Source organism: Centropristis striata, chromosome 23 (genome assembly GCF_030273125.1).
Source record: "Centropristis striata isolate RG_2023a ecotype Rhode Island chromosome 23, C.striata_1.0, whole genome shotgun sequence".
Taxonomy (NCBI): domain Eukaryota; kingdom Metazoa; phylum Chordata; class Actinopteri; order Perciformes; family Serranidae; genus Centropristis; species Centropristis striata.
Genome location: NC_081539.1, coordinates 30,808,547 through 30,823,122, shown reverse-complemented (window position 1 = coordinate 30,823,122; position 14,576 = coordinate 30,808,547). Strand labels below are relative to the sequence as shown.

Genomic DNA, 14,576 nt, shown 5'->3' with positions numbered 1-14,576 from the left:
GTTAGAGAGGTCAAAGGTTAACCATGAGAATATTTTAATGGATGTCTATAGACTGATTTGCTCCCTGGTTAGGGTAAAAAGTTAAGGTTTTTGCAAATAAACTAGTCTATAATCCACCATCAAGTTTTAAAAAGTCCATCGTTGAATTTAAGATTTTTTTTACCATGCAGTTCTTGGAGGGCCTAAAATGATGCAATTTAATGTCTCAGTATATTCTGAAATTAATGCACATTTGCAACATTTAAAATTCTTTATTGAGCATGATAGTGTTTTGAAAGTAAAAAAAAAGATTGAAAATCACATTTTATGTTGGACTAAAGGACTAAAAAAAGACACAAAATGACAAAAAAAGACACAAAATGGCAAAAAAAGACACAAAATGACAAAAAAAGACACAAAATGACCAAAAAAAGACACAAAATGACCAAAAAAAGACACAAAATGACCAAAAAAAAGACACAAAATGACCAAAAAAAGACACAAAATGACTTACAAAGACATGAAAAGAATTCAAAAATGGACAAAATAGCCCAAGACTCCATAGAGTTAAGTTGTTAACCCATTTCTTGTTCCCTGAAAAAGGCCTACTTGTATAATTCTGAAATGTACATTATTTTCCAGTTTTGGTTAAGCTTACCTTTTTTTATTTACCTCTGGCAGTTCACCACTTACCTTTGGACCCTTTCAAGCTGTTCATTTGACTTGAACTGCTTGAATTTCAATAAAAAACTGGAAAAATTGGGGTCTTCTAAAACTTTTGACCGGTAGTGTATCATTTTATAATAATTGTTGGTCTTGTTTTATGTCTGTAGGATATCATAAAAAATAGCTTTCAAGCAGCCCAACTACCCCAGACATGTTATTTGCAGAATGGCGATGGCTCTATTACAGTATCTCCTCATTCATGCACTTATCAAATAACCTCCATTAACAAAAAACAGACAATATTTCCATTTTACAAATTGCGCAGTGGGTTTTTATCATGTAGTCAGCATAATACCCCCCTGACGCTGCCATAACGGCTGTCACCAGCAGGTTGTTCTTAGTAATTTAATCTAATTGCAGTGTAATGTAACTGATACTGGGGTGGCATGAGGGAAGTGAGTCTGCAGGGAAAGGGATGTAATTAATGAATTGATTACCGGGACTCCGGATTGACAGGCCAAGATCCTGTAAAGTGATTGGTTGGGGCAATTGAAAGGCAGCTGGCTGGCTTGGGAGTGGTTCGTGTGTGTGTGTGTGTGTGTGTGTGTTTGTCTTCATATAGTTGTGAGGACCAACCCATGGCAGAATACCAACATGGTGAGGACATTTGTAGTTGTGAGGACATTTTTTCCAGTCCTCACAAAGAAAATGCTAGGATAGCCTCTAAAGGCCTTAATTAATCATCTGTATGAATTTCAGGGAAGGTCCTAACAGAGATGGTAAACCCTGAAATGTGTGTGTTGGGCTAGGGGAAGTGGTGGTCCTCACAACTATTAAAGACATGTATGTATGTGTATGTGTGTGTTTGTCTTCATATAGTTGTGAGGACCAACCCATGGCAGATTACCAACATGGTGAGGACATTTGTAGTTGTGAGGACATTTTTTTCAGTCCTCACAAAGAAAATGCTAGGATAGCCTCTAAAGGCCTTAATTAATCATCTGTATGAATTTCAGGGAAGGTCCTAACAGAGATGGTAAACCCTGAAATGTGTGTGTTGGGCTAGGGGAAGTGGTGGTCCTCACAACTATTAAAGACATGTATGTATGTGTATGTGTGTGTTTGTCTTCATATAGTTGTGAGGACCAACCCATGGCAGAATACCAACATGGTGAGGACATTTGTAGTTGTGAGGACATTTTTTTCAGTCCTCACAAAGAAAATGCTAGGATAGCCTCTAAAGGCCTTAATTAATCATCTGTATGAATTTCAGGGAAGGTCCTAACAGAGATGGTAAACCCTGAAATGTGTGTGTTGGGCTAGGGGAAGTGGTGGTCCTCACAACTATTAAAGACATGTGTGTGTGTGTGTGTGTGTGTGTGTGTGTGTGTGTGTGTGAGGTGATTCGTGGACTGTACAAACAAGGGGAATGAAAACACCTGGGGCAGGAAATTTTTCTCAGTCCGTTGTTATAAGTTTTCCACTGATAAGTCCTGGCACACACTGTGTCCATATAGGGAGATGTCACAGCATGAAACGAGATAACACACTCTTGGAAAGAAGCACCCAGATGGATCCATGCGTGAAACAGTCTTTTGGGTGAGATGAATTATGTTTGCTGTAAGAAACAGGTGAATAAGGAGGCGAATAAGGGATGGAAAGTGTGTTATGACACACCGCCGTTCTCTTTCTCTGGGAGTGAGATATCAAAGTAGCAGCGTATTGATCCGCGGGAACAATCGATACCGAGCCATTGCACCTTCGTATTTGTTGCTCAGCAGTCTGCCTTCCTCTGAAACGGCTGATCATGACACCGAAACTGGTGCATGTGTGGTAATGGTAAATATTAATTATATAATAAAGGTTTCCTAGTGTACCTATTATTTGAAATTCACAACTAGTTTTAGCACAAAACTTTTACTTTTACTGTCATAAACTGGAAGAAACACACAGTTTTGCTGTAAAAATATAACATTTTCATGCAAAATTTATGGAGAAATACCATGATGTGTGAATGAATGACACAATTACCCTAAAAAATAACAGGATTATTCAGTCTAAATGACATTTTTTGCTAATATTTACATTTTAATTTAGAATAGAAAACCCACTCACTGTAATTTTTACGGTGAGGTTCTGGCAACCACACTGTAAAAAAAAAAATCTGTTTAATTTACGGAAAAATACCGGCAGCTGTGCACTGTAAAAAATGTTTGTGGAAATTACAGTAAAAAACTGTCAAATTGCATCAGAAATAGGTCATAAAATTAAACATTGTACATCACAGTAGATACTTTTAATTACTGTAAATCAAAGAATAGTATGAAACTTTAAATTCTACTAATTCTAGTCTTTGATGCCTAAGAAGAAAATACTTTAAAAAATGACCAGAAAAGACACAAAATGACCAAAAAGAAACAAAATAACCCAAAAAACGAAAAAAAAATACCAAAAAAAGACACAAAATTACCAAAAAAAGAAACAAAATGACCAGAAAAGACACAAAATTACCAAAAAGAAACAAAATGACCAAAAAAGACACAAATTGACCACAAAATGACCAAAAAAAAAGACACAAAATAACCAGAAAAGACACAAAATGACCAAAAAGAAACAAAATAACCAAAAAAAAGAAAAAAAAAATACCAAAAAAGACACAAAATGACCAGAAAAGACACAAAATGACCAGAAAAGACACACAATGACCTAGTCTTTGATGCCTAAGAAGAAAATACTTTGTTGTAAAAATAGTGTTTTACTGTTATTTCTACAAACATTTTTTACAGTGTGTATAACCTTTACCATATGTGCATGTGTGTGTGTATAATACACATATTTGCATAATGTTTGTGCAGGTATATACATATCTACTGGGTCTATTGTGTGTGTGTGTGTGTTTGTGTGTTTGCAGCAGCTGACAGGTCCAGTAATACTGACAGGATGCAGAGAGTTCCCATGAGGCTTTGCATGCTGACAGCAGCTGGCCAAGAAGAAGAGCAGCTGCTGATGGGCTTCTAGTACAAAGAGCTCACTCTGCTTCCCCTTTATCTCCCTCCCCTCTTTACTCTTCTCTTTACTTATTGTTTCCTCCACTTTCTCTGTTTTGATTACTGATATAGCCTCCCACTTTGTCTCTCTTTCTGCACAGTATGAAAACATTCCTTCTCTCCATTTAACACACACACAAACACACACACAGAGGAAATGTTGGTGCTTAAGAGAGGAGGAAGATGAAAAAATGAGAGCCAGTTATGGATTTTTCCACGACACCCCTCATTGTCCAAAGTGATTGGGCTTCCAGCGAGCCGCCATGCTTGACCAACCCTTCTCCTTCTCCACCATCTCTCCTCCCGTCTGCATTATACAATATGTTTCAGGCACAAATAGGCCAGCGACACACACACACACATATAATAAGGACACACAAAAACACGCTCAAGCACTCCTTGATCATAATCCCCACCACATTTGCCCCCAGAAAAGTCTAATAAGCAAGGTTCTATTACTCTATTCCAGTAGTTCTCAACCTTTTTGAGTCGCGACCCCCAATTTAACATGCATGTTGTCCGCGACCCCCGCTCACTGAACACAATCTCACATGCACAGTTCAGATCACCCTAAAAAAGAAACAAAATGACCAAAAAAGACACAAATTGACCACAAAATGACAAAAAAGACACAAAATGACCAGAAAAGACACAAAATGACCAAAAAGAAACAAAATAACCCAAAAAAAGAAAAAAAAAATACCAAAAAAAGACACAAAATGACCAAAAAAAGAAACAAAATGACCAAAAAAGACACAAATTGACCACAAAATAACCAAAAAAAAGACACAAAATGACCAGAAAAGACACAAAATGACCAAAAAGAAACAAAATAACCCAAAAAAAGAAAAAAAATACCAAAAAAAGACACAAAATTACCAGAAAGAAACAAAATAACCCTAAAAAAGAAACAAAATGACCAAAAAAAGACACAAAATGACCAGAAAAGACAAAAAATGACCAAAAAGAAACAAAATAACCCAAAAAAAGAAAAAAAAAATACCAAAAGACACAAAATGACCAGAAAGAAACAAAATAACTGTAAAAAAGAAACAAAATGACCAAAAAAAGACACAAAATGACCAGAAAAGACACAAAATGACCAAAAAGAAACAAAATAACCCCAAAAAAGAAAAAAAAATACCAAAAAAAGACACAAAATGACCAGAAAAGACACAAAATGACCAAAAAGATACAAAATAACCCAAAAAAAGAAAAAAATACCAAAAAAAGACACAAAATGACCAAAAAGAAACAAAATAACCAAAAAAAAGAAGAAAAAATACAAAAAAAAGACCAAAATAAAAATGACCAAAAAAAGAAACAAAATGACCAAAAAAGACACAAATTGACCACAAAATGACCCAAAAAAAGACACAAAATGACAAAAAAAAAGATACAAAATGACCGCCATGCTTGACCAACCCTTCTCCTTCTCCACCATCTCTCCTCCCGTCTGCATTATACAATATGTTTCAGGCACAAATAGGCCAGCGACACACACACACACACACACACACACACAATAAGGACACACAAAAACACGCTCAAGCACTCCTTTGCCCTTCCTTAGACCTGATCATAATCCCCATCAGCTGAATGTGCGGCTATGATTTAGATGTGCAAACAAGAATTGGCCAAGTTTAATTAAAGCGGATGAGCTGTGCAAATATGTGGCTTTAAAAAAAAAAAAATCTTCAACTCATTTGAGAACGGGGAGATTTGACAGGCAGTGTTTGGGACTAGATGGTAGTAGGAGGTGATATGATGTGTGCACATGTAAATGCATGTGTCCATTTTTGTGTTTCTGTTCATATAGATAAAAGACAACAGACTGTGCAACAGTATTGTGCACAAATCCACCAAACAGAAAGAAAGCAGCCTATACAGTATACTAGTAAATTGCCAATGCTGAATGATTTTTTACGACTGCTTACCTCACAATCATCACAACAAATAATTATTACAGTGATAATTTTCCAGTTTATGTTCAAAATTAAGCTTATATCTGGAGATATACTTGCACACCACGTTCACGTTTGCCTGATTGCTGCCTTGCATATTCTGCGTCCATTAAAAAAGAACATTACTAAAGCTCTGGTTGTGCACATCCTCAAAATTAAATGCAACGCATCCACAAAATGCAATATGCACATGAACTGTGTGTGCAGTAGGGGAGTAGTATGGTGCATATTTGGAAGTTCTATACAGTCTAAGGCTACAATCACACTGCAGGTCTTAATGCTCAATTCAGATTTTTTTTGCTCAGATCCAATTTTTTTGTCTGTCTGAGGAAAACATCAGACCTGCATCTGATTTAGGACCACATATAAAGAAGGCCCAGGTCTGATTTGAAAAAAATAAAAGAACAGATTTCATATGTCATATGAGCAAAAAAATCTGATTTCGGCCAAGTTTGGCTGCAGTCTGAAGTTCTCCTGTGTGCCCTCTTTAAAAACCCCACTGAAAAAATAATAGTAATTATGACAGAGTTCATTAAGTTGCATCAAACATAAAATCATCATAAACTCTGAATTCCAGAAACTTAAGCAACTAACTAGGCTGTATGTTGAGTTGAGACTTTAAAAAGGATATAAGTAAAGTAGGAGGGCAAGACACTAATAAGGTATTCTTATAAATAACGGTTTACCTAAAAAGCAATATACGATTACCACACTGCAAAAAAATAAAAGTTGGGTGAACTCAAAATTTCAAGGCAACAAGCTTTGATAAAATTTTAAGTTGGACAATTAAACTAAATATTTTAAGTTTTTAATTTATCTGGCACGATTGTAACGCCGCTATGAAATGTCAGCTAATGTTGTGACCACAATTTTGAGTTAGCATTGATATGCTAATGGCTACTCTTGTAGCTGTAACAAGCAGCGCCGCTAGCATCAGTTAGCCGCTAGCATCAGTTAGCCGCTAGCATCAGCTAGCCGCTAGCATCAGTTAGCCGCTAGCATCAGTTAGCCGCTAGCTTTCGATAATGACCGAATTTCCCAACAAAGAAATAAGAGTTATCAGAACTATTGTCCCTTGTTGTGAACCCCAACTTAAAGATATAAGTAACAACAACTCACCAACTTGTTTTTGAGCAGACAACTGGCTTCCTTTGTTGTGCTAACTTACATTATTGCCCTAAATGTCAATCATTTATATTTCCAAGTTTTACCAACTTAAATCACTGTTTTAGGCCAAAAAATACAAGTTGGCTTTTTTGCAGTGTATAAACGTTTTTGGTTGATATGAAATATATTTCATCCATCTGGTTTTATGAGTTAATAAACTTGGGGCTAAGGTTGATAAGGCAAAGGAAATAAAGGCAACATTTATTGTGACCTTTCTGAATCTCGCACCCAACAAATACCCCATTACAAAAAAACTAAAACTAACACTAAAACTAATAAAAACTAAACTTAAACTAAGCATTTTTTTGCTTTTTTGCAGTGCAAGGGTGTCCAGGCACGCTGCTGCACTGTACTGCAATGCTTTGGATGTTTCTGTGCTATTGTAAAAGTTTTATATGAGGAAACATCTTAACCTCATTTCCCCTTAATAGAGTATGATCTTCCCAGGTTACTGTAACCCAGCTATGATGCACGCGCTGACCCAAACCTGACTCAGTTGGATATCCGACTTGTCTCTGCATGAACACAGACACACTGCCACCTCCTTCCTTTAAGGATAAAGGTAAAGCATGGCAGCGTCTCAGTGGGGGCTGGCTGCTGGCTGTGTCTGGGCCTGGCAGCTTCTACCTGAAGCTGAGAGGAGGAGGACGACATGGCCAACAGCTGCTTGTCTGTCTGTTATGTCTACTGGCTACGACGCCTCGTGCCAAGTGCGTAGACTGGAAATCTGAATCCCACTGTCTGTATTCCACGCTTCAGTAATCTATACTATTGTACGTTTCCATTCCTCCTTTGCACTTCGTCCAAATTTTGCTTTTGACCAGCCGGTTGTGGGTGTTCAGCTTTGATATTTGGCTCACTTTAGGATTACACTGCATCTTTTAGATAATGTTCGGTGTTATTGTGTTTCTGGTTTAACATAAATCAAATATAGCCAAAAGGGAAAACTGGAGCTTTGAATATCAAGTCAGTGTTTACTACAAAGGTATGGCTCATTTCCCCTTGATGGTTGCTGTTTCCATTACTCAAGCTGAAAACATATCAGTTTGTGCAGAATTATTTTCCCTGCTTTATTCTCTATATAATTTTGAAAAGACTGAATTATTAAATGCACACATTTTCCCAGGAGTGCCTGTGTTTGAAAGGCAGCATTGAATCCAAATTTAGAAGCATGTAAATGTGAATGCACGCACATACACCCACCTACACACCCACAAATACACACATTTGCCAGCAATATTTTCTCCTTATTTTTGCAGTGCTGTTATTTGACATTTGCAGCATTACACTGTGCTGTCTCCTAGTCCTGAAAACAACAAAATACCTGGCATCTTGCTGTATTTCTCCTCTCAAACTGCTGCTAGCTTCTCTCTTTTACTCATCTTTATGAAATGGGATACAGCTCCTGCTCATTTGTCCAGTATCTTTTTGCCAAAGATCTCTGAAACAGAGTGCAGAGGCTCCCAGAGGAGCGTCTAGAAGAGAGAAGAGCTGAGCCACAAGCAGCTGTGTTCTGCTTGCCATAACTTGGGAGCGAGCTCAGAACTGGTAATGGCCATGCTGCGCTCTGCAGCTTGTTATCAGATAGACAAGCTGCAGCAGATGCACAATAAATGACTGGACCCTGGATTAATTATAGAGGGAAATGCTGCAGATAATATATTGCTTCTGATTTCTTTCAGAAGTACTTTGAAAGATAAAACCCTCTATGTGAAAAAGATAGCATGAATCTAATAAAGTTCAAGTTCAGGTCAAGATTTAACATGAAAACATGAACTTAAAATGATTATGTATTTGTATTTTTCCAGTTTTTTATTGAAATTCAAGCAGTTCAAGTCAAATGAACAGCTTGAAAGGGTCCAAAGGTAAGTGGTGAACTGCCAGAGGTAAATAAAAAAAGGTAAGCTTAACCAAAACTGAAAAATAATGTACATTTCAGAATTATACAAGTAAGTATTTTATATATATATATGTATATATATATATATATATATATATATATATATATATATATATATATAAAATAATAATAATAATAATGCAGTAATATTTTTGGAATATTCTGTATAACGAGTACTTTCACTTTTCATACTTTTTGATGTTGATAGGTTTGTCATTTTACTTAAGTAAATTGTTGATGCAGGAGTTTTACATGTAGTGGAGTAATCAAGGGATCTTAATCCCTCTTCCACTTCTGGTCATTATAAACTACAAGGTGTGTCACTTTTTGCACATTAACTGTATGCTTTATAATTGCTTGTATCTATGAGGGTAAACAGTTGCCTTGTGAAAATAAACACAGGAATGATAATGTAATATTACATTTATTTAATTAATAAAGGCATACTAACAAATCAAACACTTGAACACTTAAATAAAGACAGTTTTCAATGTCCAATTACTGCTAAAAATGTCAGTGTATGCTAACGGTTATGCTAACTGTTCTCAGACGAAACATTTTTAAAGTATTAATCGTTCTATTATGTCCCAATACTGAGTAGCAATCAGATAACCACTGTGTGGAAGTGACAGCATATAAATGTGTAAGTACATATAAATGTTCCGACCTTATACGATCAATTAGAATACTGAATCATACAGCAGTGACTTGGTTACAATCTTCTCAATCTAGCAACAAATTGGAGTCTGGACAAAACTTTAACAGGAATTAAAATTCCAGCAAATAATACATATAGTACCTAAACATCTATTTGAATTGGATATTATCTGCTCCTTTTACCCTGATACCAAGTTATTTGAGTCAGTATCTGCCCACTATCCAATATCAGAATATCAGCTGTTACAGGTGGCACATTTGCCCCCAGAAAAGTCTAATAAGCAAGGTTCTATCACTCTATTCCAGCTATTCTCAACCCTTTTTTTGGTAATTTTGTGTCTTTTTGGTCATTTTGTTTCTTTTTGAGTCATTTTGGGTCTTTTTTTGGTCATTTTGTGTCTCTTTTGGTCATTTTGTGGCCTTTTTTGATCATTTTGTGGTCAATTTGCGTCTTTTTTTGGTCATTTTGTTTAATTTTTTTAGTCATTTTGTTTCTTTTTTGGGTGATCTGAACTGTGCGTGTGAGATTGTGTTCAGTGAGCGGGGGTCGCGGTGTTGCATGTTAAATTGGGGGTCGCGACTCAAAAAGGTTGAGAACTACTGGTCTATTCAACCAGGCAAGTCATTAAGAACAAATTGTTATTTATAAAGAGACAAAGCCTCTTGAGGCAAAAATAATAATAGAGGCATAAGAAGTAATAAAAGTTGACTCTCAGAACACTTTCATAACATCAGAACAAGAATTACATAATTAATAAAAAAGTTTGACAAATCTGACAGACAGCTCTAATAGTCTAGACGGAATTGTCCAAAAAGTGAAAGTGAGGAGCATTTATGGGTACAAGTCGAGAACCGGCCTACTTTACTTATTTCAAGGGTGCTGAATAAAAAAAAAAAAGGTTCCCAAGCGAAATTTTGAGCTTTTGACCTTCTCATTTGCATATCAAAATGGCAGCCGTTGGTCGTTGGACCATTTTTCCCAAGTTTTTTTGTAAGTAGGCAATCAAAGATGAGGAAATTAAGTTTCTGGATCTATAGTCTAGAGTCAGAGCAAGGATATAGTGGAGGCTCAGTGTCTTTTTTATGTAGGACATTATGTATATATATATATATATATATATATATATATATATATATATATATATATATACATACACATGCAAAATACCAACTTTTAAGGTTAAATTAAGCATTATTTGTGTCATTTTTTTAAGGCCGACATAAATATTCAATCAATATCACTTTTAAATGTTCCAGTAGGTATTTTGCATATATATATATATATATATATATATATGCATGCATAAAAAAGACACTGAGCCTCCACTATATCCTTGCTCTGACCCTAGACTATAGATCCAGAAACTTAATTTCCTCATCTTTGATTGCCTACTTACAAAAAAACTAAGGGGAAATGGTCCAACAACTGAGCAAGATGGGCAATTTGGTGGCCATTTGATACAAATTAGAAGGTTAAAAACTCAAAATTTCGCTTGGGAACCATTTTTTTTGGACTCAGCACCCTTGAGATATGTAAGGTAGGCCGGTTCCTGACTTGTACCCATAAATGCTCCTCACTTCTTATAGGAGGCCTTTATTCTGAAATCCGTCTAGACTATAACAGAAAACTGATGCGAAGCCAGAAAAAAGAGAGGCGCCGTTTCTGTCATTTCTCGCGACTATACATATATATATATATATATATATATATATATATGTGTATAGATATATATTTTATACAGTCTATGGACTATACCCAGTAGAACTCATATGTACCATCTTCACACTGACTTTGAATGCATCACCACTGCGTCACTGTCTCTTGTTGTGGGAATTGTAGTTTATATGACCACGTGTTCCTCGTATTGTGTGCGGTGGAAAACTACAAGTCCCAGATGTCACAACCCGGAAGTAGCGCAACAACACAGTGAGGCTGCAGCAGCAGGAGAAGAGAAGAGAAGAGAAGATGTCTCATGTCGTAAAGAAAAGAAAATTGGATAAAAGCCGCCAGGACAGACTTTACTTCGACAGCTACACGGATGTGACCATCCACGAGGAGATGATCGCGGACCACGTGCGCACCAACACGTACCGGATGGCGATCCTGAGGAACGGTGAGTCCATACGGGGTAAAGTAGTCCTGGACGTCGGGGCTGGAACCGGCGTCTTAAGCATGTTCTGCGTTCAAGCCGGCGCGAGGAAAGTCTACGCGGTGGAGGCGTGTTCTATCGCCGAGCAGGCGGTGAAAATAGTGGAAAAAAACAACATGGAGGACAAGATAGAAGTGATCCGGGGCACCGTGGAGACCGTGGACCTACCTGAGCAGGTGGAGGTGATAGTGAGCGAGTGGATGGGGTATGCACTCCTGCACGAGTCCATGCTCAACTCGGTGCTTTACGCACGCGACAAGTGGCTCAAACCGGGGGGGGTCATCCTGCCGAGCAAAGCCGAGCTCTACATCTCCCCCATCGGGGACCCGGTGGTGGAGGACCGCCTCAACTTCTGGTACACCGTCAAGGAGCAGTACGGGGTGGACATGTCCTGCATGTCGGACTTCGCCCGCAGGTGCATCATGAACTCTGACATCACCGTGAACTCGGTGACCGTGGAGGACGTGCTCTCCCACCCGGCCCGCTTCGCAGAGCTCGACCTGTACTCGGTGACCGTGGAGGAGCTCCGGTCCGTGAAGGGGAAGTTCCGGTGCGAGTCGTTCGGCTCGGCGGCCGTGAACGCTTTCTGTGTGCACTTCACGGTCACTTTCCCCTGCCCGGACAACAAGCCGCAGGCGCTCGTGCTCTCCACGTCCCCGTTCAAACCGGAGACGCACTGGAAGCAGGCGGTGCTGTACCTGGACGCGCCGGTGGACGTGGTGCAGGACACGGCGGTGACCGGGGAGATCAGCATGTTCCCCTCCGAGGAGAGCGCGAGACATATATGCATCCACGTGGACTACACGATAGGAGAGCAGAAAAGACAGTCCAAGACCTTCTCCATCCCGGACTGGAGCAGTGAAGCCCACTCATAGTGGAATAAAACACTGTGTTACTGTTTAAATCACACACAAAAGTTCAAAAGTGGTCAAAAGTTTTAGAACACACCAACTTTTCCAGAATTTAATTGAAAATGATGCAGTTTAATGTCTCAGTGTACTCTGAAATTAATGCACATTTGCAAAAAATTCTTTATTGAGCATGATAGTGTTTTGAAAGTCAAAAAAAGATTCAAAGTCACATTTTATGTTGGACTAAAGGACTAAAAAAAGACACAAAATGACTAAAAAAAGACACCAAAAGACACAAAATGACTAAAAAAAGACACAAAATGACTAAAAAAAGACACCAAAAGACACAAAATGACCAAAAAAAGACACAAAATGACCAAAAAAGACACAAAATGACTTACAAAGACATGAAAATAATTCAAAAATGGACAAAATAGCCAAAATCACATTTTATGTTGGACTAAAGGACTAATAAAAGACACAATGACCAAAAAAAGACACAAAAGGACAAAAAAAAAGACACAAAATGACAAAAAAAGACACAAAATGACTTACAAAGACATGAAAATAATTCAAAAATAGCCAAAATCACATTTTATGTTGGACTAAAGGACTAAAAAAAGACACAAAATGACTAAAAAAAGACACAAAATGACTAAAAAAGACACAAAATGACCAGAAAAAGACACAAAATGACTAAAAAAAGACACAAAATGACTTACAAAGACATGAAAAGAATTCAAAAATGGACAAAATAGCCCAAGACTCCATAGAGTTAAGTTGTTAACCCATTTCTTGTTCCCTGAAAAAGGCCTACTTGTATAATTCTGAAATGTACATTATTTTCCAGTTTTGGTTAAGCTTACCTTTTTTTATTTACCTCTGGCAGTTCACCACTTACCTTTGGACCCTTTCAAGCTGTTCATTTGACTTGAACTGCTTGAATTTCAATAAAAAACTGGAAAAATTGGGCTGTTCTAAAACTTTTGACCGGTAGTGTATATCAGTAATATTGTCTGTCAGTATTCCCAACCTGCTCATTGTGACCTCTGGAGGAACAATGACTTGTATTTTTGACCAAAAGTTAACAATCCATATACATATAAGGTCTGATTAGGCCTCACAAATAAATAAAGTGACTGCAGCTGACATTTAAACATCGACATGCTGGATGCATTTTTTTGAGTAAACACAAAAAAACATTAGCTACTACAATCAGTATGTGAACTGCAGTACATGTCAAGGTTATTATAGTTAATGAAAGCTAACGAAATAACGAAAACTAGAATTGAAAAAACATTTTCGTTAACTGAAATAAAAATAAAAACGAGACTTTAAAAAAAAAACGATAACAAACTGTATTTTTTGGTTACAAAACTAACTAAAACTAACTAAAATTATAGTGAAAATGTCCTTCGTTTTCGTCTTTGACAACTTTTTTCATCCGTAAACCTTTTTGGTTGATATTAAATCTATTTAATCCATCTGGTTTTATGACTTAATAAACTTATTGGGGCTGAGATGGATCAGACAAAGGCAATAAAGGAAACATTTATTGTGACCTTATTGAATCTGGACCCAACAAATACCCCATTACAAAAAAACTAAAACTAAGCATTTTCCAAAAAATAAAACTAATCAAAACTAGCAAACTCACTCTAAAAACTAACTAAAACTAACTGAATTTGAAAACAAAAATTGACAACGAAATTAAAACTAAAACTAATGAAAAATCCAAAACTATTATAACCTTGGTACATGCTCTTATTTTATGCTTGTTTTCACACCTTATACATAATGTCACACCTAAATTAGAACACCAATAATCCATATCCTCCTCTTGTGCGTCCTTATTAACCTCACACAACAAGAATAATGTATTTTTGCAAGCCAACCCTGATGTTCTTTTTAAATTTCTTACTGTGTTCAGTTTACAGAATTGAGGACCTATTTTATATCACAAAATTGCATTAGTACTGAATAGTGCTGCACTGTAAAAAATGTTTCTAGAAATAACAGTAAAACACTGTCAAATACATCAGAAATAGGGCGTAAAATGAAAAATTGTATATCACCGTATTAGACACTTTTAATTACCGTAAATCAAAGAATAGCACAAAACTTTTACTTTTACTGTCATAAACTGGAAGAAACACACAGTTTTGCTGTAAAAATATAACATTTTCATGCAAAAT

General features: G+C 36.8%; 1 protein-coding gene across 1 annotated transcript; it reads left to right on the top strand.

Annotated features, from left to right (window-relative positions):
• The first annotated feature begins 11,332 nt into the window (after positions 1 to 11,332).
• Positions 11,333 to 12,659, top strand: prmt6 (protein arginine methyltransferase 6). The gene has a single exon (XM_059327487.1). It carries the CDS (start codon positions 11,347 to 11,349, stop codon positions 12,403 to 12,405), a length of 1,059 nt encoding a protein of 352 aa, XP_059183470.1. The 5' UTR covers positions 11,333 to 11,346; the 3' UTR covers positions 12,406 to 12,659.
• The last annotated feature ends 1,917 nt before the right edge of the window (positions 12,660 to 14,576 follow it).

Excerpts from the sequence above, each read along its gene's own strand:
- prmt6 (XM_059327487.1), top strand. The coding sequence starts at position 11,347 with ATGTCTCATGTCGTAAAGAAAAGAAAATTGGATAAAAGCCGCCAGGAC.